At 44.3% G+C, this 18,678-nt stretch overlaps 1 protein-coding gene across 4 annotated transcripts in view; it reads right to left on the reverse strand.

Annotated features, from left to right (window-relative positions):
• Nucleotides 1-18,678, reverse strand: part of LOC115130823 (follistatin-related protein 5-like) — a 199,595-nt gene that overhangs the window by 38,391 nt on the left and 142,526 nt on the right. For all 4 annotated transcript variants that reach the window (XM_029662309.2, XM_029662307.2, XM_065019780.1 and 1 more), the window contains 4 exons: nt 16,340-16,506; nt 11,651-11,771; nt 6,653-6,814; nt 2,933-3,067 (listed from right to left, as the gene is read on the reverse strand). In XM_029662309.2, the coding sequence (XP_029518169.1) occupies nt 2,933-3,067; nt 6,653-6,814; nt 11,651-11,771; nt 16,340-16,506 (585 nt within the window). The remainder of the gene's footprint in view (nt 1-2,932; nt 3,068-6,652; nt 6,815-11,650; nt 11,772-16,339; nt 16,507-18,678) is intronic.

Raw genomic sequence — 18,678 nt, forward strand, 5'->3', positions numbered from 1 at the left:
GATAGACCCATACAGACCCACAGACAGACCGACAGACAGACAGACCGACAGACAGACAGACAGGCCATGGCACTGCTGACCTGGACACACAGGGACAGACAGACAGACAGACAGACAGACAGACAGACAGACAGACAGACAGACAGACAGACAGACAGACAGACAGACAGACAGACAGACAGACAGACAGACAGACAGACAGACCCACAACCAGACAGACATACCCACAGACAGACCCACAACCAGACAGATAGACCCACACAGACCCACAGACAGACCGACAGACAGACAGACCGACAGACAGACAGACAGACAGGCCATGGCACTGCTGTTTCTGGCACCACAGGTTAGGTTTCTGCATAGCTTGGGACTGTGAACCATGGCCAACACAGTGTGAAAGCTTGATGTGATCAACTGTGTTGGGCATCGATTGACACCCACCTGCACACACACTCGTTGACCCACACACACACATTGACACACGCATTAATACACTCAAGTTGACGCACACTCAAACATACACACAGTACACACATGCATAGGCCGTAGGCCCATGTCCCTCTCTCTGTGCCTTGGCTGGTGTTAACCTACACCAACACCAACAAACACCCCTGCCTCACGGACGTCCGACGCTCCAGAAATAATTGGCGACCATTTTGAAGTGAAGGGCAGATATTCATGCCAGTTTAACAGCGATTCCTGTCAGATTAATTGCGCTCCACCACGGGTGACAGTTGACTAAAGACCACTCTGAATATAGTCTGCTCATTTATTCGAAGGCGATGAAGCGCACCAACGACGTCAAGAAAACAATTAACTTTAACGTGGTGGCGAGAAACAGGTTTTTGACTTTGAACGAGCTCTGGGTGAATCTGCTGAGTGGTGTTCACTTTTCGCTCAGACTATCATGTCTCTCACCTCATCTGCTGCTTACTATTACGGTGACCACTTCAGCAATCTATCAACACTATGTTGAATAAGGCTGTCAAGATATCACATTTATTTCTATAAACTAGATATCTGATGTATGAACCATTTATGTAGCCGAATGAGCCATTTGCAAGTGATAACTCACAAATTGGAAATAGTGGACAGGAGAAAATAAAATATAAGATGTGGAATGACACCACATCTACCTAAAAATGGAATGGATGATATGAAGGAGACCAAACTCTAACAAATGCTGGTAGACTACATTGGGGATGAGTTTGAATCGTTGTTTCGTTGTTTCGTTCCCAGATGGGAGGTCATTGGGGGGCCGACATCTACTGAGGCACAGCAGACAGTTATCCAATCGGAGAGAGGGATTGTGGGAGGAGAGGGAGGCAGGAAAGAGAGAATGGGCAGATATCTAGGAATAGGTTAAAGTCTGCCAGCCTAGGGACACTAGTTACCCTGGTTATATGGAGGGCATTTCACACAGACCATATCACACGTGTCAGCTGATCACAAGTCTCTTTCACAAGTGGATGTTAAAATATGGGTATGAGAAAGTAGGCTACAGTATGTCAGTAAATAACTCAAAGGTGTCATTAACATAGTGGTGTTCAATTTCCAACTGTAAGGCTACTGTATATTGTAAGGCTACTGTATATTGTAAGGCTACTGTATATTGTAAGGCTACTGGTGATATTATACATTGAATTCAGGTTAACAAAACATAGAATACTAGTTGACATTACCAGGCTATTTCAGATTCTCTCTCTCTCTCTCTCTCTCTCTCTCTCTCTCTCTCTCTCTCTCTCTCTCTCTCTCATGCTGATAAGAGAGAGTGGAGGGATGCATCCACAGCCGAGCTTCAGTTTACACACTAACTCAGAGCGCTAGCATAGCCTCGGGGCTAGAGATGCAACCCAAGGAAGCCAAGCTCTTGGATAAGCAGGCACTCCACTGGGGTAATAAGGAGAGACCAGACTAGGTCAAACATGCATTCGGGAGTGCTGCTGGGTAGTTGAACTGTGCGCCCTATCCATTTAATTATTTGTTTTTCCTTCTAATATAATGGTGGACTATTTCAAAATGCTCCGTGCTATCTCTTTGTTGTTGACTATGGGTTGTGGATGTAAAATGGTCACCAACATGCCAACCCCCTCAGCAATTTCATCATACACAGTGGCTTCAAAGTTTCAAATGAGGCAACTGATTGACTTCTGACCCCAGAGAGTAAGTATGTTCTCTGGGTTGGGGATGATCCAAAATGGTTGCCAGTGTGTGTTTTAACCCCCTAGCAGTTTCATCACACTCGGTGGCTTCAAAACTTCAAAGGAGGCATCTGACTGACTTCTGACCCCAGCGAGTTTGATCCTGTGATGTGTGACGGCACGTTTGGAGTGTATCACTGCCACTGGGACAGCAGCTAAACCTATTGTATCATCGAAGGGGACATGTGAGTGACTTGAAAGTAAGAGTTGCAGTGTTTGCTTTTTTGTGCCGTTATTAGGAGAGGAGAGAATTAGCGACAACGTGGTCACAATCATTGGTTGAACATAAAAAACTGATTTTGACATTTTGGAAAGGCCAACAATAATGACAGAGTCAATGAATGGTACTGTGTCTGATCTGAGCACGTATTTGTATCATAACTCTATGTTGTCCCTTAGGGCCACCATACAATTCCTCCTAAAGCTGTATTCATTTCAATTAAAGACATTTCTGAGTTGGAAATAAACTTAAGGATTCTACACAACACGACCATTAACATTGTACTAGAAGAGGTCCCACTGGTCTCTGTAGCCTAACCACCTGAGCACTAGATAATACAGAATGTAGCTATCTCTGTTATTTCTCTAGCATAAGTTCTATTATTACTTTGGAGGTTATAAACTATTAAGAGACTGGATGAATTATTTAGTGTTTTGAGCTGCGTGTCTCCATTATCCCCAGGAAAGGACACACAGACAGACAGAGGGACAAAGTAGACATCATGACATACGGGTCTTGCGCGCTGAGTCCTCCACAAACAGAGAGGAGATGTCCTCGTCCACCCCGGCGTCGTTTTTGGCAATGCAGCTGTATGCCCCCGTGTCCTCGAAGTGGACATTGCTGATGTGCACCTCGCTTCCGTTAGCTGGTTGACAAAAAATAACACGAGTGCGTGTTCACACTCACACACACACACACACACACACACACACACACACACACACAGACAGACACACACACACGCAGGCACGTACACACACTGTCAGTAAGTGTGACACAGACAAATAAAATACCATTTGCAGTTCCTCTCTCAGCGACGCCTGGCAAGTCACCCCTACATAACTGAGTCTAATAAGATAGGAGACAGGACAGTGAGGGGTTTTAACAGAATTGCAAGAAGTCAAAATGAGAGACTTTTAAGAGTTGTCCCATGCAGTAGGAGTCATTGTGTATTGAGTTGATCTAGTTGTCGCTAACGCTAGGGTGTCTGCACATCTGGGGATTGATTTAGGTATGACACCACTGAGAACTGATTCAGGGGTTGAACACTGGACCTGTCATTCATGTGGAAGAAAGCACTAGGAAAAGACGAGGTATATCCAGTATACTAAACCAGGGTTTTGTTCAGTAGGTGGAAAAAGCTTTGAAATGGAGTGAAACAGAGTGGTAACAGCTGTTCAATAATTCAAATCAAATTGTATTTGTGACATGCGCCGAATACCTTATTGTGAAATGCTTACTTGCAAGCCCTTAACCAACAATGCTGTTTTAAGAAATCACCCCCCCCCCAAAAAAAAAAAGTAACAGATAAGAAAAACATACAATTAAAGAGCAGCAGTAAATAACAATAGCGGGGCTATGTACAGGCGGTACCGGTACAGAGTCAATGTGTCAATGTGTGGAGGCACCAGTGTCGAGGTAATTGAGGTAATTATGTACATGCAGGTAGGTTATTAAAGTGGCTATGCATAGATAATAACAGAGAGTAGCAGCACTGTGTGTAGGGGGGTGGGGTGCAAATTAGCTGTTCAGGAGTCTTATGGCTTGAGGGTAGAAGCTGTTTAGAAGCTTCCTGGACCTAGACTTGGCGCTCCGGTACCGCTTGCCATGCAGTACCAGAGAGAACAGTCTATGACTAGGGTGGCTGGAGTCTTTGACTATTTTTAGGGCCTTCCTCTGACACCGCCTGGTATAGAGGTTCTGGATGGCAGGAGCTTGGCCCCGGTGATGTACTGGGCCATTCGCACCACCCCTCTGTAGTGCCTTGCCGTCGGAGGCCGAGCAGTTGCCATACCAGGAAGTGATGCAACCCATCAGCATGCTCTCGATGGTGCAGCTGTAAAACCTTTTGAAGATCTGGGGACCCATGCCAAATCTTTTCAATCTCCTAAGGGGGAATAGGTTTTGTCGTGCCCTCTTCACGACTGTCTTGGTGTGTTTGGACCATGTTAGTTTGTTGGTGATGTGGACGCCAAGGAACTTGAAAAGGAGGGGACTGAGCACGCACCTGAAGGGTCCGCGTGTTGAGGATCAGCTCGGTGGATGTGTTGTTACCTACCCTTACCACCCTGGGGGCGGCCCATCAGAAAGTCTGGGATCCAGTTGCAGAGGGAGATGTTAAGTCCCAGGGTCCTTAGCTTTGAGGGCACTATGGTGTTGAACGCTGAGCTGTAGTCAATGAATAGTATTCTCACATAGGTGTTCCTTTTGTCCAGGTGGGAAAGGGCAGTGTGGAGTGCAATAGAGATTGCACCATCTGTGGATCTGTTGGTGCGGTATGCAAATTGGAGTGGGTCTAGGGTTTCTGGGATAATGGTGTTGATGTGAGCCATGACCAGCCTTTCAAAGCATTTCATGGCTACAGTGCTACGGGTCGGTAGTCATTTAGGCAGGTTACCTTAGTGTTCTTTGGCACAGGGACTATGGTGGTCTGCTTGAAAAAATGTTGGTATTTCAGACTCAGACAGGGAGAGGCTGAAAATGTCAGTGAAGACACTTGCCAGCTGGTCAGCGCATGCTCGGAGTACACATCCTGGTAATCCGTCTGGCCCAACGGCCTAGTGAATGTTGACTTGTTTAAAGGTCTTACTCACATCGGCTGCAGAGAGCGTTATCACACAGTCATCCAGAACAGATGATGCTCTCATAGGCTCATGTCACTTGGCAGCTCTCGGCTGTGCTTCCTTTTGTAGTCTGTAATAGTTTTCAAGCCCTGCCACAGCTGAAGAGTGATGGAGCTGCTGTAGTACGATTCGATCTTAGTCCTGTATTGACGCTTTGCCTGTTTGATGGTTTGTTGGAGAGCATAGCGGGATTTCTTGTAAGCTTCCATGTTAGAGTCCCGCTCCATGAAAGCGGCAGCTCTACCCTTTAGCTCAGTGTGAATGTTGCCTGTAATCCATGGGTTCTGGTTGGGGTATGTACGTACAGTCACTGTGGGGGGGGACGTCCTCGATGCACTTATTGATAAAGCCAGTGACTGATGTGGTGTAGTCGTCAATGCCATTGGAAGAATCCAGGAACATATTCCAGTCTGTGCTTGCCAAACATTAGTTTAGAATCTGCTTCATCTGACCACTTTTTTATAGACTGAGTGATTGGTGCTTCCTGCCTTAATTTTTGCTCGTAAAAACAGGAATCAGGAGGATAGAGTTATGGTCAGATTTGCCAAATGGAGGGCGAGGGAGAGCTTTGTACGCATCTCTGTGTGTGGAGTAAAGGTGGTTGAGAATTTTTGTCCCTCTGGTTGCACATTTAACATGCTGATAGATATTAGGTAAAACTGATTTATGTTTTCCTGCATTAAAGTCATCGGCCACTAGGAGTGCCACTTCTGGATGAGCGTTTTCCTGTTTGCTTATGGCGGAATACAGCTCATTTAGTGCCAACCTTGCTCTGTGATGGAATGTAGACAGCTACAAAAAATACAGATGGAAACTCTCTCGGTAGACAGTGTGGTCTACAGCTTATCATGAGATACTCTACCGCAGGCGAGCAATAGCTTGAGACTTCCTTAGATATTCTGCACCAGCTGTTGTTTACATAAATGCATAGGCCCCCGCCAGTATCTTACCAGGAGCTGCTGTTCTGTCTTACCGATAGAGGGTATAACCCGCCAGCTGTATGTTCTTAATGTCGTTGTTCAGCCGCGATTCGGTGAAACTTAAGATAATACAGTTTTTAATGTCATGTTGGTAGGATATATGTGCTTTCAGTTTGTCCCATTTATTTTCCAGCGATTGAAAGTTAGCTAGCAGAATGGAAGGCAAGAGCAGATTAGGCACTCATCGCCTGATCCTCCCAAGGCACCCTGATCTTTTGCCTCAATTTCTGTTTCCTTCTCCAGCAAATCACGGGGATCGGGGCCTGGTCGGGTGTCTGCAGTATATCCCTCGCATCAGACTCATTGAAGAAGAACTCCTCGTCCAATTTGAGGTGAATAATCCCAGTTGATGTCCAGAAGCTCTTTTCGGTCATAAAAGCCGGTAGCAGCAACATTATGTACAAAACAAGTTACGAACAACGCAAAAAAACAAACAAAATAGCACGATTGGTTGTGAGCCGATAAGACGGCAGCCCTACCCTCCGGCGCCATCAGGAATGTAATTACACAGATCTTCCATTTTGGTTGCAAAACATTTTGCTTCAGTGAACCCTACTGAACACTACTCAGATGTATGCCAGCTAGATCTGATAACCCACTTCCCCCCAGAAACTAGATTGTACCCACCTTGCAGGGTGAGCTGCTTAGACAGCTTGGTAGTGATGTCCATGCCATTCTTCAGCCATGCCAGTTGTGGGTTAGGGATACCCTCAGCATGGCACCGGAGACTGGCCGTCACCCCTGGCTCCCGGGCCTGGCTCTCTGGGTAGACTCGGATGACGGGAGGAACTGCATTGTGGGAAGAGGGAAGAGAATACAAGAGAGGAGATAAATGCAGGCCCACATACTCCATTGAAATTGAAAGGGCTTTTGAGGATCGAGGCAGCCTTATTGGATGAGAAGTTTTCTTTTAGAGTGTCTGCCAAGTCCATTTAACTTCTCACTCTGCATTAAATACTATCAATAGGATCAAGTGCATTTCCAGCATACATTGAATGCCGTTAAAAACATTGGTGTGCTCAGCGAGAACCGCGCAAACCAAACAAATCTAGATCAATAAAAAAGAGAACCTCGATGGGGCTGGCCATTGATTCTGTGCAACATTTTGTCAGGCAAGGTTCATCACTTGTTAACACAGCCACAAAGTCATAAACACTGCCCATTTCTACAATCTAACTTCTGATTTTAAATCTAACCCTAACCCTGACCCTACACCTAACCATAACCTTAATCACACTGCTAACCTTATGCTTTATCGTAACCTTCAATTATTTTTTCATACATTTTTACGATATACCTCCTTTGTGGATGTGTTATCTAGTCAAAACCTCAGGCAAGGGGATGGAGGAGAAGGAGCTGAAAGAAATAACAGATTTCTATAACACTTGTTTGGTAAAACTGTGTTTGACAGAAATGCCAGTAATTCTATTAAAAATAGACATCCAAAAGAGCAGTAACACCAAGGCTGCAGAGTAGAGTGCTGCCCTGGCAGGCTGTCATTGGAAAGAGAAGAGGAGAGCCACTGGATGCAGAGAATACTTCCTGTTGGCTTGATTGGAGAGAGGAAGTCTTTGGCCAGCCAGGTGAGTGTGAGACTACAGGGTGGTTTGGTCCCATGGCCATCTGCTTTCCAGTAGCATTCTGGTTCCTAGAACCTAGTGCCAACAACCTGCCTCAGCTTGAAGGAATGCCATCCAGGAATGCCAAATATGCCAACAGGAATGCCACCCAGAACACCAACGGTAACGAGCCATGTTAGGTGTTAGGTAAAGATAGTCAGCTGACAGAGCTAACTAACATTGAGTTTAAAATATTGTTTGACTTTATATATCAAGCATCATAAAAAGTTACTTTTGTAGGTGTATGCTATGCAAGCAAGTATGTAATTTGTTCAGGTATCAGAGGTGATTCAAAGTTTTATTGAACTGGGACCTCGGTTCAATTCCCACCGGTTACACTGATAGCAAGTAATTAGGAGACCATTTAAGAGGTCATGCTGTCTTTAGACAGGGAAGACCTTTAAACTGCACTGTTCTACTCCCAATGGATATTCTACAGTCAGCATGCCTTGTATAAGAGACCCTAAGGTCTTATTCAAACATACATGTATTTCTCTATTCATTTCTTATTTTTCATGAAAGTAAAACATTTCACAAATATTCCTCTTTGGTGCTCCTCCCCCTCCTCCCAAAAATCGTTCTGCTGTGCATGCATTTGTAAACACACTTTTTGCTCCTGTTCGAATCACCATTTCCTTTAGCCCCAGACAGGCATGAATTGAAAGGAAATATAGTCAGTAAGATTTTTCCACTCAAATCTAGATTCCGACAGGATTGGAGCCTGATGTCTGCCTAGGAGAGACAAGAGACATAGTTATAGGACGATGGGACACAGCACCATCATAAATATCCCCTGCTGTCAATCACACAGCAAGCCTCCCCTCTGCACTGGTTGGTTGCAAAGGAAGTGTTTGTGTCACACACACACACATAGGCACTCACACATTCACGCATCACAAACAGACACACAAACACACCTCTCCCACAAACACACACACAGCCCTTCAGGGGGACAGCCTCGCCATCATGCTCGAGGGTGTTTTCAGATTGACTCTTAGCCCCTTTGAGACCTCTGTCCTCTCTTTGTGTTGCATCTCAAGTATCACCACCAAGGCAAGCCCCATTGTAGGTGCCCACAAAGTTCTCTGACCACCAACCATGGAGAAAGCTTTTTTCTTGGCCCAGACTCATCTCTGAGAAGTGATTACTCTTTCAGCAGGCCTGTTCTCACAGCTAGCTCTGAGCCACCCATAGAGGGTTCCAAACACCAGAGAGCGGGAACCAGACACGGATGCCCCACAGCCCTAGAGACAATGGTGAACACGAATGTGAAAGATGACTTTATCAAATCAAGGGATTCTTTGTGAATACGTATACAAGTTAGACCATGAACATCCCGGGCACAAGAGTAATGTTCATGTGGCTTATTTCACTAATTGGCACCGCAATTCCTCAGTGCTGCTTTATTAACTTGCCTGTAAATCCTGTGATACTAATCAATGGAATAATATGTAGAAAGCCTGATTTGGTTGAGTAATCTGGCTGAAAGCAGTTGTTTTGCATTACCGTTATGGATCATAAGCATTCGACCATGATGAATGCATTGCTTACAGCTAAAGTTTTCCCATGTTATATTCTCCCTCCCTTTTATATATTATAATGCATTTCTATATAATATAAAGCAGTGGTTATCAAAGTACGTATTACCAGTTAAAGGGGGATGTTGTGGCGCATAATTGAGTGAAAGCCCATCAGTGAACACCGATGGCTGTTCACACAAAAAACGAACTTTCCCCCCCTCCATTTCCGAAATCAATTGCCAGGCAGCATTTCCCTGGCCAGGCAAAAACAAATTTGACCAATTAAAGTGAGACATTACCATTAACTATACTGTGAGTGATACAGTTGAAGTCGGAAGATTTCATACACCTTAGCCGAATACATACTCAAATACAAACTTTAAACTCAGTTTTTCACAATTCCTGACATTTAATCCCAGTAAAAATGCCCTGTTTTAGGTCAGTTAGGATCACCATTTTATTTAAGAATGTGAAATGTCAGAATAATAGCAGAGAGAATGATTTATTTCAGCTTTTATTTCTTTCACCACATTCCCAGTGGGTCAGGAGTTTACATACACTCAATTAGTATTTGGTAGCATTGCCGTTAAATTGTATATCTTGGGTCAAATGTTTCGGGTAGTCTTCCACAAGATTCCCACAATAAGTTGGGTGAATGTTGTCCCGTTCCTCCTGACAGGTGGTGTAATTGAGTCGGGTTTGTAGGCCTCCTTGTTTGCACACGCTTTTTCAGTTCTGCCCACACATTTTCTATAGTATTGAGGTAAGGGCTTTGTGATGGCCACTCCAATACCTTTACTTTTTTGTCCTTAAGCCATTTTGACACAACTTTGGAAGCATGCTTGGGGTCATTGTCCTTTTGGAAGACCCATTTGTGACCAAGCTTTAACTTCCTGACTGATGTCTTGAGATGATGCTTCAATACATCCACATAATTTTCCCTACCTCATGATGCCATCTATTTTGTGACGTGCACCAGTCCCTCCTGCAGCAAAGCACCCCACAACATGATGCTGCCACCCCCGTGCTTCACGGCTGGGATGGTGTTCTTCGGCTTGCAAGGGTCCCCCCTTTTCCTCCAAACATAATGATGGTCATTATGGCCAAACAGTTCTATTTTTGTTTCATCAGAACAGAGGACATTTCTCCAAAAAAGTATGATCTTTGTCCCCATGTGCAGTTGCAAACCATAGTCTGGCTTTTTTTATGGCGGTTTTGGAGCAGTGGCTTCTTCCTTGCTGAGTGGCCTTTCAGGTTATGTTGATATAGAACTCGTTTTTAAAGTGGATATAGATACTTTTGTACCTGTTTCCTCCAGCATCTTCACAAGGTACTTTGCTGTTGTTCTGGGATTGATTTGCACTTTTCGCACCAAAGTGCGTTCATCTATAGGAGACAGAACACATCTTCTTCCTGAGCAGTATGATGGCTGCGTGGTCCCATGGTGTTTATACTTGCGTACTATTGTTTGTACAGATGAATGTGGTACCTTCAGGCATTTGGAATTTGCTCCCAAGGATGAACCAGACTTGTGGAGGTCAACAATTGTTTTTCCGAGGCTGATTTCTTTTGATTTTGCCATGATGTCAAGCAAAGAGGCCCTGAGTTTGAAGGTTTGCCTTGAAATACATTCACAGATACACTTCAAATTTACCCTATTGATGCCAATTAGCCTATCAGAAGCTTTTAAATCCATGACATTGTTTTATGGAATTTTCCAAGCTCTTTAAAGGCACAGTCAACTTAGTGTATGTAAACTTCTGACCCACTGGAATTGTGATGCAGTGAATTATAAGTGAAATACTTGTGTCATACACAAAGTGGATATCCTAATCGACTTGCCACAACTATAGTTTGTTCACAAGAAATTTGTGGAGTGGTTGAAAAATGAGTTTAAGGACTCCAACCTAAGTGTATATAAACTTCCGACTTCAACTATATGTGCTTTAAAGTCATCATTAATGGAAACTGTCTCTTTGCAACTGAAGGTCAAACGAAATTCGCCAGGCAGTGAGTGTTTTTAGACAGCAGCAAACGTCATATTTTTCTGCGTGCCTAAACTCATGTCTCTAATATGAAAATGGCATCGACAAGACATGGTTTCCTTTCCAATTAGAAAGAAACTCAATTCAAAACTACAGTAGCACTTGACAGCGTTTCCACACAACTAAGGTGTATTTGACTGGCTAAACCTGACTGATTGATAATCCTGAAAGATAGGAAAGAGGTTTGATCACTCTGACAGATTTATCAATCAAAACAACACTCTCAACAATCTAATGTTGTGTTCCCAAGCTCTGTAAGCAGAGCAGAGCATTTCAGCTTGCCTGTCTCTATACTGACGGTGGCCTGTCAGAGTAGCCGGGTGCACCCTCAGGTGGGATTTAGCAGCATTTGGCAGCGAAAATACTTTGGGTTTGACTCAGTAGAGACAGGAAGTGTGAGAGTGACCATTCTGTTCCCGCAGAGCGGCAGTGACTGCTTACCGTTCACCTGAAGCATGTGCGTCTGCGAGAGCTGCTCGTACCCGTCGGCATGGCAGCTGTAGTTCCCCATATGGGTGGTGGTCACCTTGGTGACATACAATGAGCCATCATCGCCGAAATCCTGCAGGAGAAGAAAGAGGAATGCCACAATGACTGTATAAGACAAAAACTCATGGGTTCAAAATGTAATTCACACCATCATGAATAACTATGGGTGCACGGATTAGAAAATGAAAATGTTTTGTGAATGTGCACAATGTGCTTAGGCAACATGGATGTGGGTGTTGCAGCAGAGAAAATGGATGTGTTATTGAAACTTTTGTAAAGCAGTAAAATAACAAGTAAAATGGACAAGGAGATCAATAAAGACACACCGTGACACACATTTCTACCCGTTTCAGTCAAAGACAAGCATTTGTTCGCTTGTCAATAATTATCTTCCAATTATTGTTTTTTGTATGCATGGTAACATAGAGCAAAACAAATCAATCCTTGGTCCTTAATGACACTAACATTTATATGTATTATCTTATTTGAGAAAAAAATAAATCAAAAAAAAAAAAAAAGGTTTAACCCCAATTTCGTGGTATCCAATTTTTAGTAATTATTATCTTGTGTCATCGCTACAACTCCCGTATGGGCTCAGGAGAGACGAAGGTTGAAAGCCATGCGTACTCCGAAACACAACCCAACCAAGCCACACTGCTTCTTAACACAGTGCGCATCCAACCGGACCAATGTGTCAGAGGAAACACCGTGCACCTGGCGACCTTGGTTAGAGTGCACTGCACTCGGCCTGCCACAGGAGTCACTGGTGCGCGATGAGACAAGGATATCCCTACCGGCCGAGCACTCCCTAACCCGGACGACACTAGGCCTATTGTGTGTCCCAGGGTCTCTGGTGGCTACAGCTAGCGCTGTAATGCAGTGCCCTAGACCACTGCGCCACCCAGGAGGCCCCGAAAAAATACATTTTTAACTAGGAAACAACTATAATCAGCCTTTGGTTTAGGGCTGAAATTCAGGTTAAAGCAAGTCTGTCAGTAATTACATTGAAGTGCCATTTTGAGTAATCACTGAAATGAGCAAGATGAGAGGATGTTCCATTTTGTGAACAGGCATGCACCACAAAAACAGTTTCACTATGTTCTCCAGTATAAAAGCACAGGCAACTTTATCTGTGAGGTTAACAAGGTCACGAAGAGCAACTAAAACCAATTTAATGAATGTTGTGTCATGATTGCAGCCATTACACCGAAAGAATCCCCAAAGTTAATGAATCCATACACTGTGTTCAAGTAGTGCAACCATCTAGAAATAACTAAAATTAACTTCCTCATTAGACGCCTACTAACGTTCACACTTTCCAAGGTAATTTGCTATTTCCCCTGGGAGTATTTCTTCGTTCAGTTCGTTGATTAACATCTATTCATTCTAATTTGATCAGGAAGCTTTCGCAGCTGAAAACCCAGACAGACCTGAAGAAAGATAGCAAATCTTTTAAGTGTTTCTTGTCATAATCCAATTAGAATTCCAATCACGTCTGATGGCATTGTTCAGGTCTCAGAGTCAGTACATGTCCTCGCTTACATACACCTGCTAGACTGCTGTAAAGCATGGGCATGGGCCACCATGTTTGTCAGGTACAACCTCTATGATCAGATAAACAGTGTTCAGGGGTGGGATACTGAGGCTCAGGCTGTACCGGATCATCAGACCTTCGCTGTGTGAGGGGAATTGATGGCTCGTTTTGGCCCCTCGGCGACGAGCATATTGTGTCACCCTTTTAAATGAAAAATGAATGAGGGGAGAAATGAAACTCGGAGGGGTGGAACGAGAAGCACTGGAGGCGATCAAATCCCCCACTCCTCTACCCCTCGTTCCCACTCCACCACCCCTCCTTCCCTCTCCACTCCTCCACCACCAATGCTTTCCCCTCCACTCCTTTACCACCTCCCCTTCCTTCTCCTCCACCCTCCTCCCCCCTCCACTCCCTACCCCCTCCACTCCTTTACCACCTCCCCTTCCTTCTCCTCCACCCTCCTCCCCCTCCACTCCTACCCCCTCCACTCCTTTACCACCTCCCCTTCCTTCTACTCCACCCTCCTCCCCCTCCACTCCTACCCCCTCCACTCCTTTACCACCTCCCCTTCCTTCTCCTCCACCCTCCTCCCCCTCCACTCCTACCCCCTCCACTCCTTTACCACCTCCCCTTCCTTCTCCTCCACCCACCTCCCCCCTCCACTCCTACCCCCTCCACTCCTTTACCACCTCCCCTTACTTCTCCCCCACCCTCCTCCCCCTCCACTCCCTACCCCCTCCACTTCTCCTTCACCCTCCTCCACCCCTCCTTCCCCCTCCACTCCTCCTTCACCCCTCCATCCCTCTCCTCCTTCACCCCTCCTCTCCTCCTCCACTCCTCCTTCCCCCTCCACCACCCCCCTCCTTCCCTCTCCACCCCTCCTTCCCCCTCGAGTCCTCCTCCACTTCTTCTCCCCCCCCTCTTCCACCCCTCCTTCCCCCTACTCCACCTATTCTTCCCCCTCCTCCACCCCTCCCCCCCACCCCTCTTTCACCCCTCTACTCCTCCACCACCACTCTACTCCTCCTCCACCCCTACTTCCTCCTCCTCCACCCCTCCTCCAGACCACCCTTCCTCAAGGTCTGGTGTATCCGCCACAGAGTGATGTCAGAATTCATTAGCTTTGTGGCCTTTTTATTGAGGATGACATAGTAGACAATTCTGTGGTGATTTCAGTTCTGATAAAAACCTACCTGTGTCGGAATCTGCTGGGGGGAAAGAACACAATCGAAATATTTGGATGTTAGTTGAAATGCAACATCGAAAACAGGCAAAAGGACCTATCTTTCCACCATGTAACACTATACATCATATAGCTTAATTGATTCATATTTTTTTTGTATCAGTTGATGGATATTAATTATTTACAGAGGACAGAGTTACAAAAGTCTTAAAGCTCAACATATACATGAGGTTAATGCCTAGATTCAATCAGCTCAAGCCTTAACAGGCGATAGCTGACACCCGCATAGCGGATGTTTTGGTGGTGTCGGAGGTGGAACTGCGTTGGAGCCATCAAATCGGTGAGCAGCTGTTCTTGCGATCATTGCTACTAAGCTGCAGCCGCCCCAATCGGAACGAGAAAGTGTAGGCTACAGTGCCTTGCGAAAGTATTCGGCCCCCTTGAACTTTGCGACCTTTTGCCACATTTCAGGCTTCAAACAAAAAGATATAAAACTGTATTTTTTTGTGAAGAATCGACAACAAGTGGGACACAATCATGAAGTGGAACGACATTTATTGGATATTTCAAACTTTTTTAACAAATCAAAAACTGAAAAATTGGGCATGCAAAATTATCTACCATATACAGAGGCCAAATGACATCAAAGTCGACCTAACTTGGCCTCGCTTGTACTCTGTTCCTTTACTTTACTCAAGAGTTAAATCTAGCTCTCTCACTTTAATCCAACTTGGCATAGACTGGTTTCAACGCATTCCCATGTCAGCGAAGCCGCGCTTGATGTACAAAATTATGAATAGCTTATTGTAGAGAAGACTGGGGGACAAAATGGCAGTGGTTTCACATGCAAGTCATCAAAAACCTCGGGGAGAAGGCGATGGCCCAAAAGAAATGGAGGATCGTAAGAAGCTGAAGCACTCAGAAACAGTGGGGGCAGAAATTCAATTCCAGGAATGATGGTGCTCGGCGATGACTGGCGACAGCTGTGCGCCTCCTCGCACAGTTTTAAGGGCCATCAACATTTAATGTTACATTAGTGGCTTTGCTGGTCCTCCTTTATCTACTACGACAGTGTTGACTCCATTATGCATGGTCGAGTCAGCCACAGCTCTGTCAATCCTGATGAGGGACAACGGAGAGAGTGGGCAGCCTTTCCTGGTGACTCCCTGAACCTTCAAGTCTTCAAGTGTCCTGTCTTTGAAGAAGGATGAAAGCGTCATGGTGGTAGATACTGCACACAGACGATGACACAAGCTCCACTGGAAGTAAAAATAGGAGCTATCCCTCAGAGCTGAACCCCTTTGGTATCCTCCTTCATCCTGCCTGCCATTTTTTACCCATACTCCTTTGCTGTTCTTTGGCTGAGAACACTGTCCCTCTCAGCAGTGTACAGAGACTGGATATCTGACATTGTGTATAACTGTCAAGCCCAAAATGCTGTTCAAAAGATCTAGGTCTGCATTTTGATTAGTCCAGGTTAAAGTGCGCAGGCGTTCTAGTGATGGTGAGAAGCTGAGCAGGATATTACAAAACTGTTGGTCATACTTTATTAGGATGGTCTCATATGATGTACCGATGGTCATACTATCAACACACTATCTGTTGATAAGAAACTGCTTGCTAAGGTTACGGTTACAGTGAAATAACAGTTAAGGTACGGATTAGGGCTAGGATTAGGATAAGGTTTAAGGTTAGTGGATAGTTATTATCCAAATAAAGTGTTACCAAAGTGTGTGTGTGTGTGTTTGTGTGCATGTGTGTGTGTGTGTGTTTGTGTGCGTGTGTGTGTGTGCATGTGTGCGTGTGTGTGCGTGATAAGGTAAGCTATCCTAGATAAGAAAAGGCCGGTAGTCAACCTGTCCTCGACACAAAGTGTCTTACAAAGCTAGAAGAAACAACAGGTGGGGCTTCAGGCAGCTCTTACATTGATGTCCTCCAGATCCAGAGAGTTGAGGACCTGATTGTTGCGTTTCCAGATGATGGGAGGTCTCTGCTCCCCCTTGATTGCACAAGTCAAGACGGCACTCTGGCCAACGGTTACCGTGGTGATGCTCAATTTCTGGTCATCTGGCAGGGTGAGCTGGAACACTTCTGTAAAGAAAAAAGCAAAGCCGGTAATTAGATCACCTGTTAGTCATAGAGAGCTGTGCCACTTCTGTTCCACTAGGGTGCTTGAATGTAAAAATTCAAGTGTGTGTGTGTTTGTATCCCCATGTGCACTTGCGTGTGTGTGTGTGTGTGTGTGTGTGTGTGTGTGTGTGTGTGTGTGTGTGTGTGTGTGTGTGTGTGTGTGTGTGTGTGTATATTTTAAAAATAATGTTTGTGTGCATGTGTTCAAGTGTGTGTGCACGTGTGTGTTTGCTTGCACGTGTATGCATTTACTTCTACATATCAGTGAAGCAAGCCAAATTACTTTTCCTGTGTGTGTGTGAGTATACAGCACACTGAACAGACGAGTGATTGTTGTATCGTGTGTATGCCCGTATTCTTTAAATTAATGGACCTGAAAACAGTTGAATACACAGAGAGAGACTCAATTAGCCAGTGTTTTGTTGCCGAGGCAAAACATTACTGCAGATGTTGTTTGGTTTATGCATCGAGGAAACATAATGAGTTCATACGTCAAGAGAAAATGGATGAAATTAGGTGCTACGTAAATACATCAAGTAAACAAGAGATTTAATGTACATTTCATTAAACCATGCCAGTACTGTATCTCCGAGGATTTCTTCCACCTACCTAGCTATCCATCTTATTATGTGGACTTTTCCAAAGGGATTGTGGGTGTTCTATTCAATGTCCCACAACGCCACCACATTTATGTATTTACATGAAGAGATTATTTGAAATGCATCGACAACTCAAAATGAATTGCAGTTCTCCACATATTGCTATAATCACTGATTGCTTAAGTGAAAGTGTATATATACCACCAAAGGCACAGAAAATATCCTGGAAAAACAGAGACATTTTGCGTGTGGCCGGTAAGGGTGCCGATGGTTAACGACTATAATGCTTCCAGTTCTTCAATGAGACAATGAATGAACACAAAGCCGTTACTCAAGCGTCCCCTTTAATTCTGTTATGTAACTAGACTTGTAACTAGTGTGTGCCTTTGAATTTTCCTCTTGGGCTAATGAGCAACAGAGAAAAAGGAAACACTGACTCAATTTGTTCTGCTCCTGAGGCCATGAAATACAAAACCTAATGAAAGAAAAGCCCAGGTCCAGAGACTAGCGGTTAGCTTAGCTCAGCGAAACCAACTGGGGGAAGAAAGAGATTGAATAAAAATGTATCTGGTGTGTACCTTTTAACTTGAGTCTAGAGTTAATGCATAACAATCTGTCTGTTATGTCCTGAACTGGAATAACCCCCATGTGATCAATGCTTGAAGACTGCAAACACCCCATTCTGTAGGAAAGACTAATACAAATATACCTTAGCACACAATTGCCCTGAGAAAATGTTTTACTATCTAGTGCTTTTAAATGGTTCATAACCCCAATAAATACATGTCCAGTATTTCTATAGTGTTTAAAAGATCAATAAAAAACTTGAACAGGATGGCTCTTTTGAAGATTGAAAGAAGCTGTGTCATTAAGTCAAAAAGATGTACAATTACAATTCTACATAGTCTCTCGGGGTTTCAAGAATGCATGTTTTTCATGGAGAGATGATTGCATTCGATTGTCCTCAATCAATTTCTAGTCTTTTGTGAATATTCCCATGCGGGATGGTGTATCCAAGACGCAAGAGGACATATGTGTTAACATGCTCAAACACACTCTTGTTGATTAGCCTTTCATTTCTCAAGAGTGCGAACATCTGTCAAATCATTAGCGTGACCCTTCCTGCCCGACGATGAAGCATCTTGTGTCTTGATGACGATGATGTTAACCCTTGATCTTTGAAAGCTGACGTGCTACATGGAAAGCGACTAATTTTGTTATGTGGAAATTGCAACATAACAACAATGATGTTTAATGTGACACAGACAATCTTAATAGAAGAGTATAATTGAGCTACGAAAGAACAAGAATGGCCAACAAGATTCCAGTTTCTCAAATGTGTTTAATGGGGATTTACCACTATACAGACCATGGAAGTTATAAGATGCTGAAATGTTTGAGACAAATATATCTCTCTCAGCACATACTGCAGTTTCTAACGTCTACAGGGCTTCATTAAATCTTAATTTCCCAAATTAGGCTGCAATGTGTCCTCTCTTTTTCTCCAAGCTCAGAGGAGGAAATTAGCAAAGTA

The sequence above is a fragment of the Oncorhynchus nerka genome, linkage group LG6, assembly GCF_034236695.1.
Source record: "Oncorhynchus nerka isolate Pitt River linkage group LG6, Oner_Uvic_2.0, whole genome shotgun sequence".
Lineage (NCBI taxonomy): Eukaryota > Metazoa > Chordata > Actinopteri > Salmoniformes > Salmonidae > Oncorhynchus > Oncorhynchus nerka.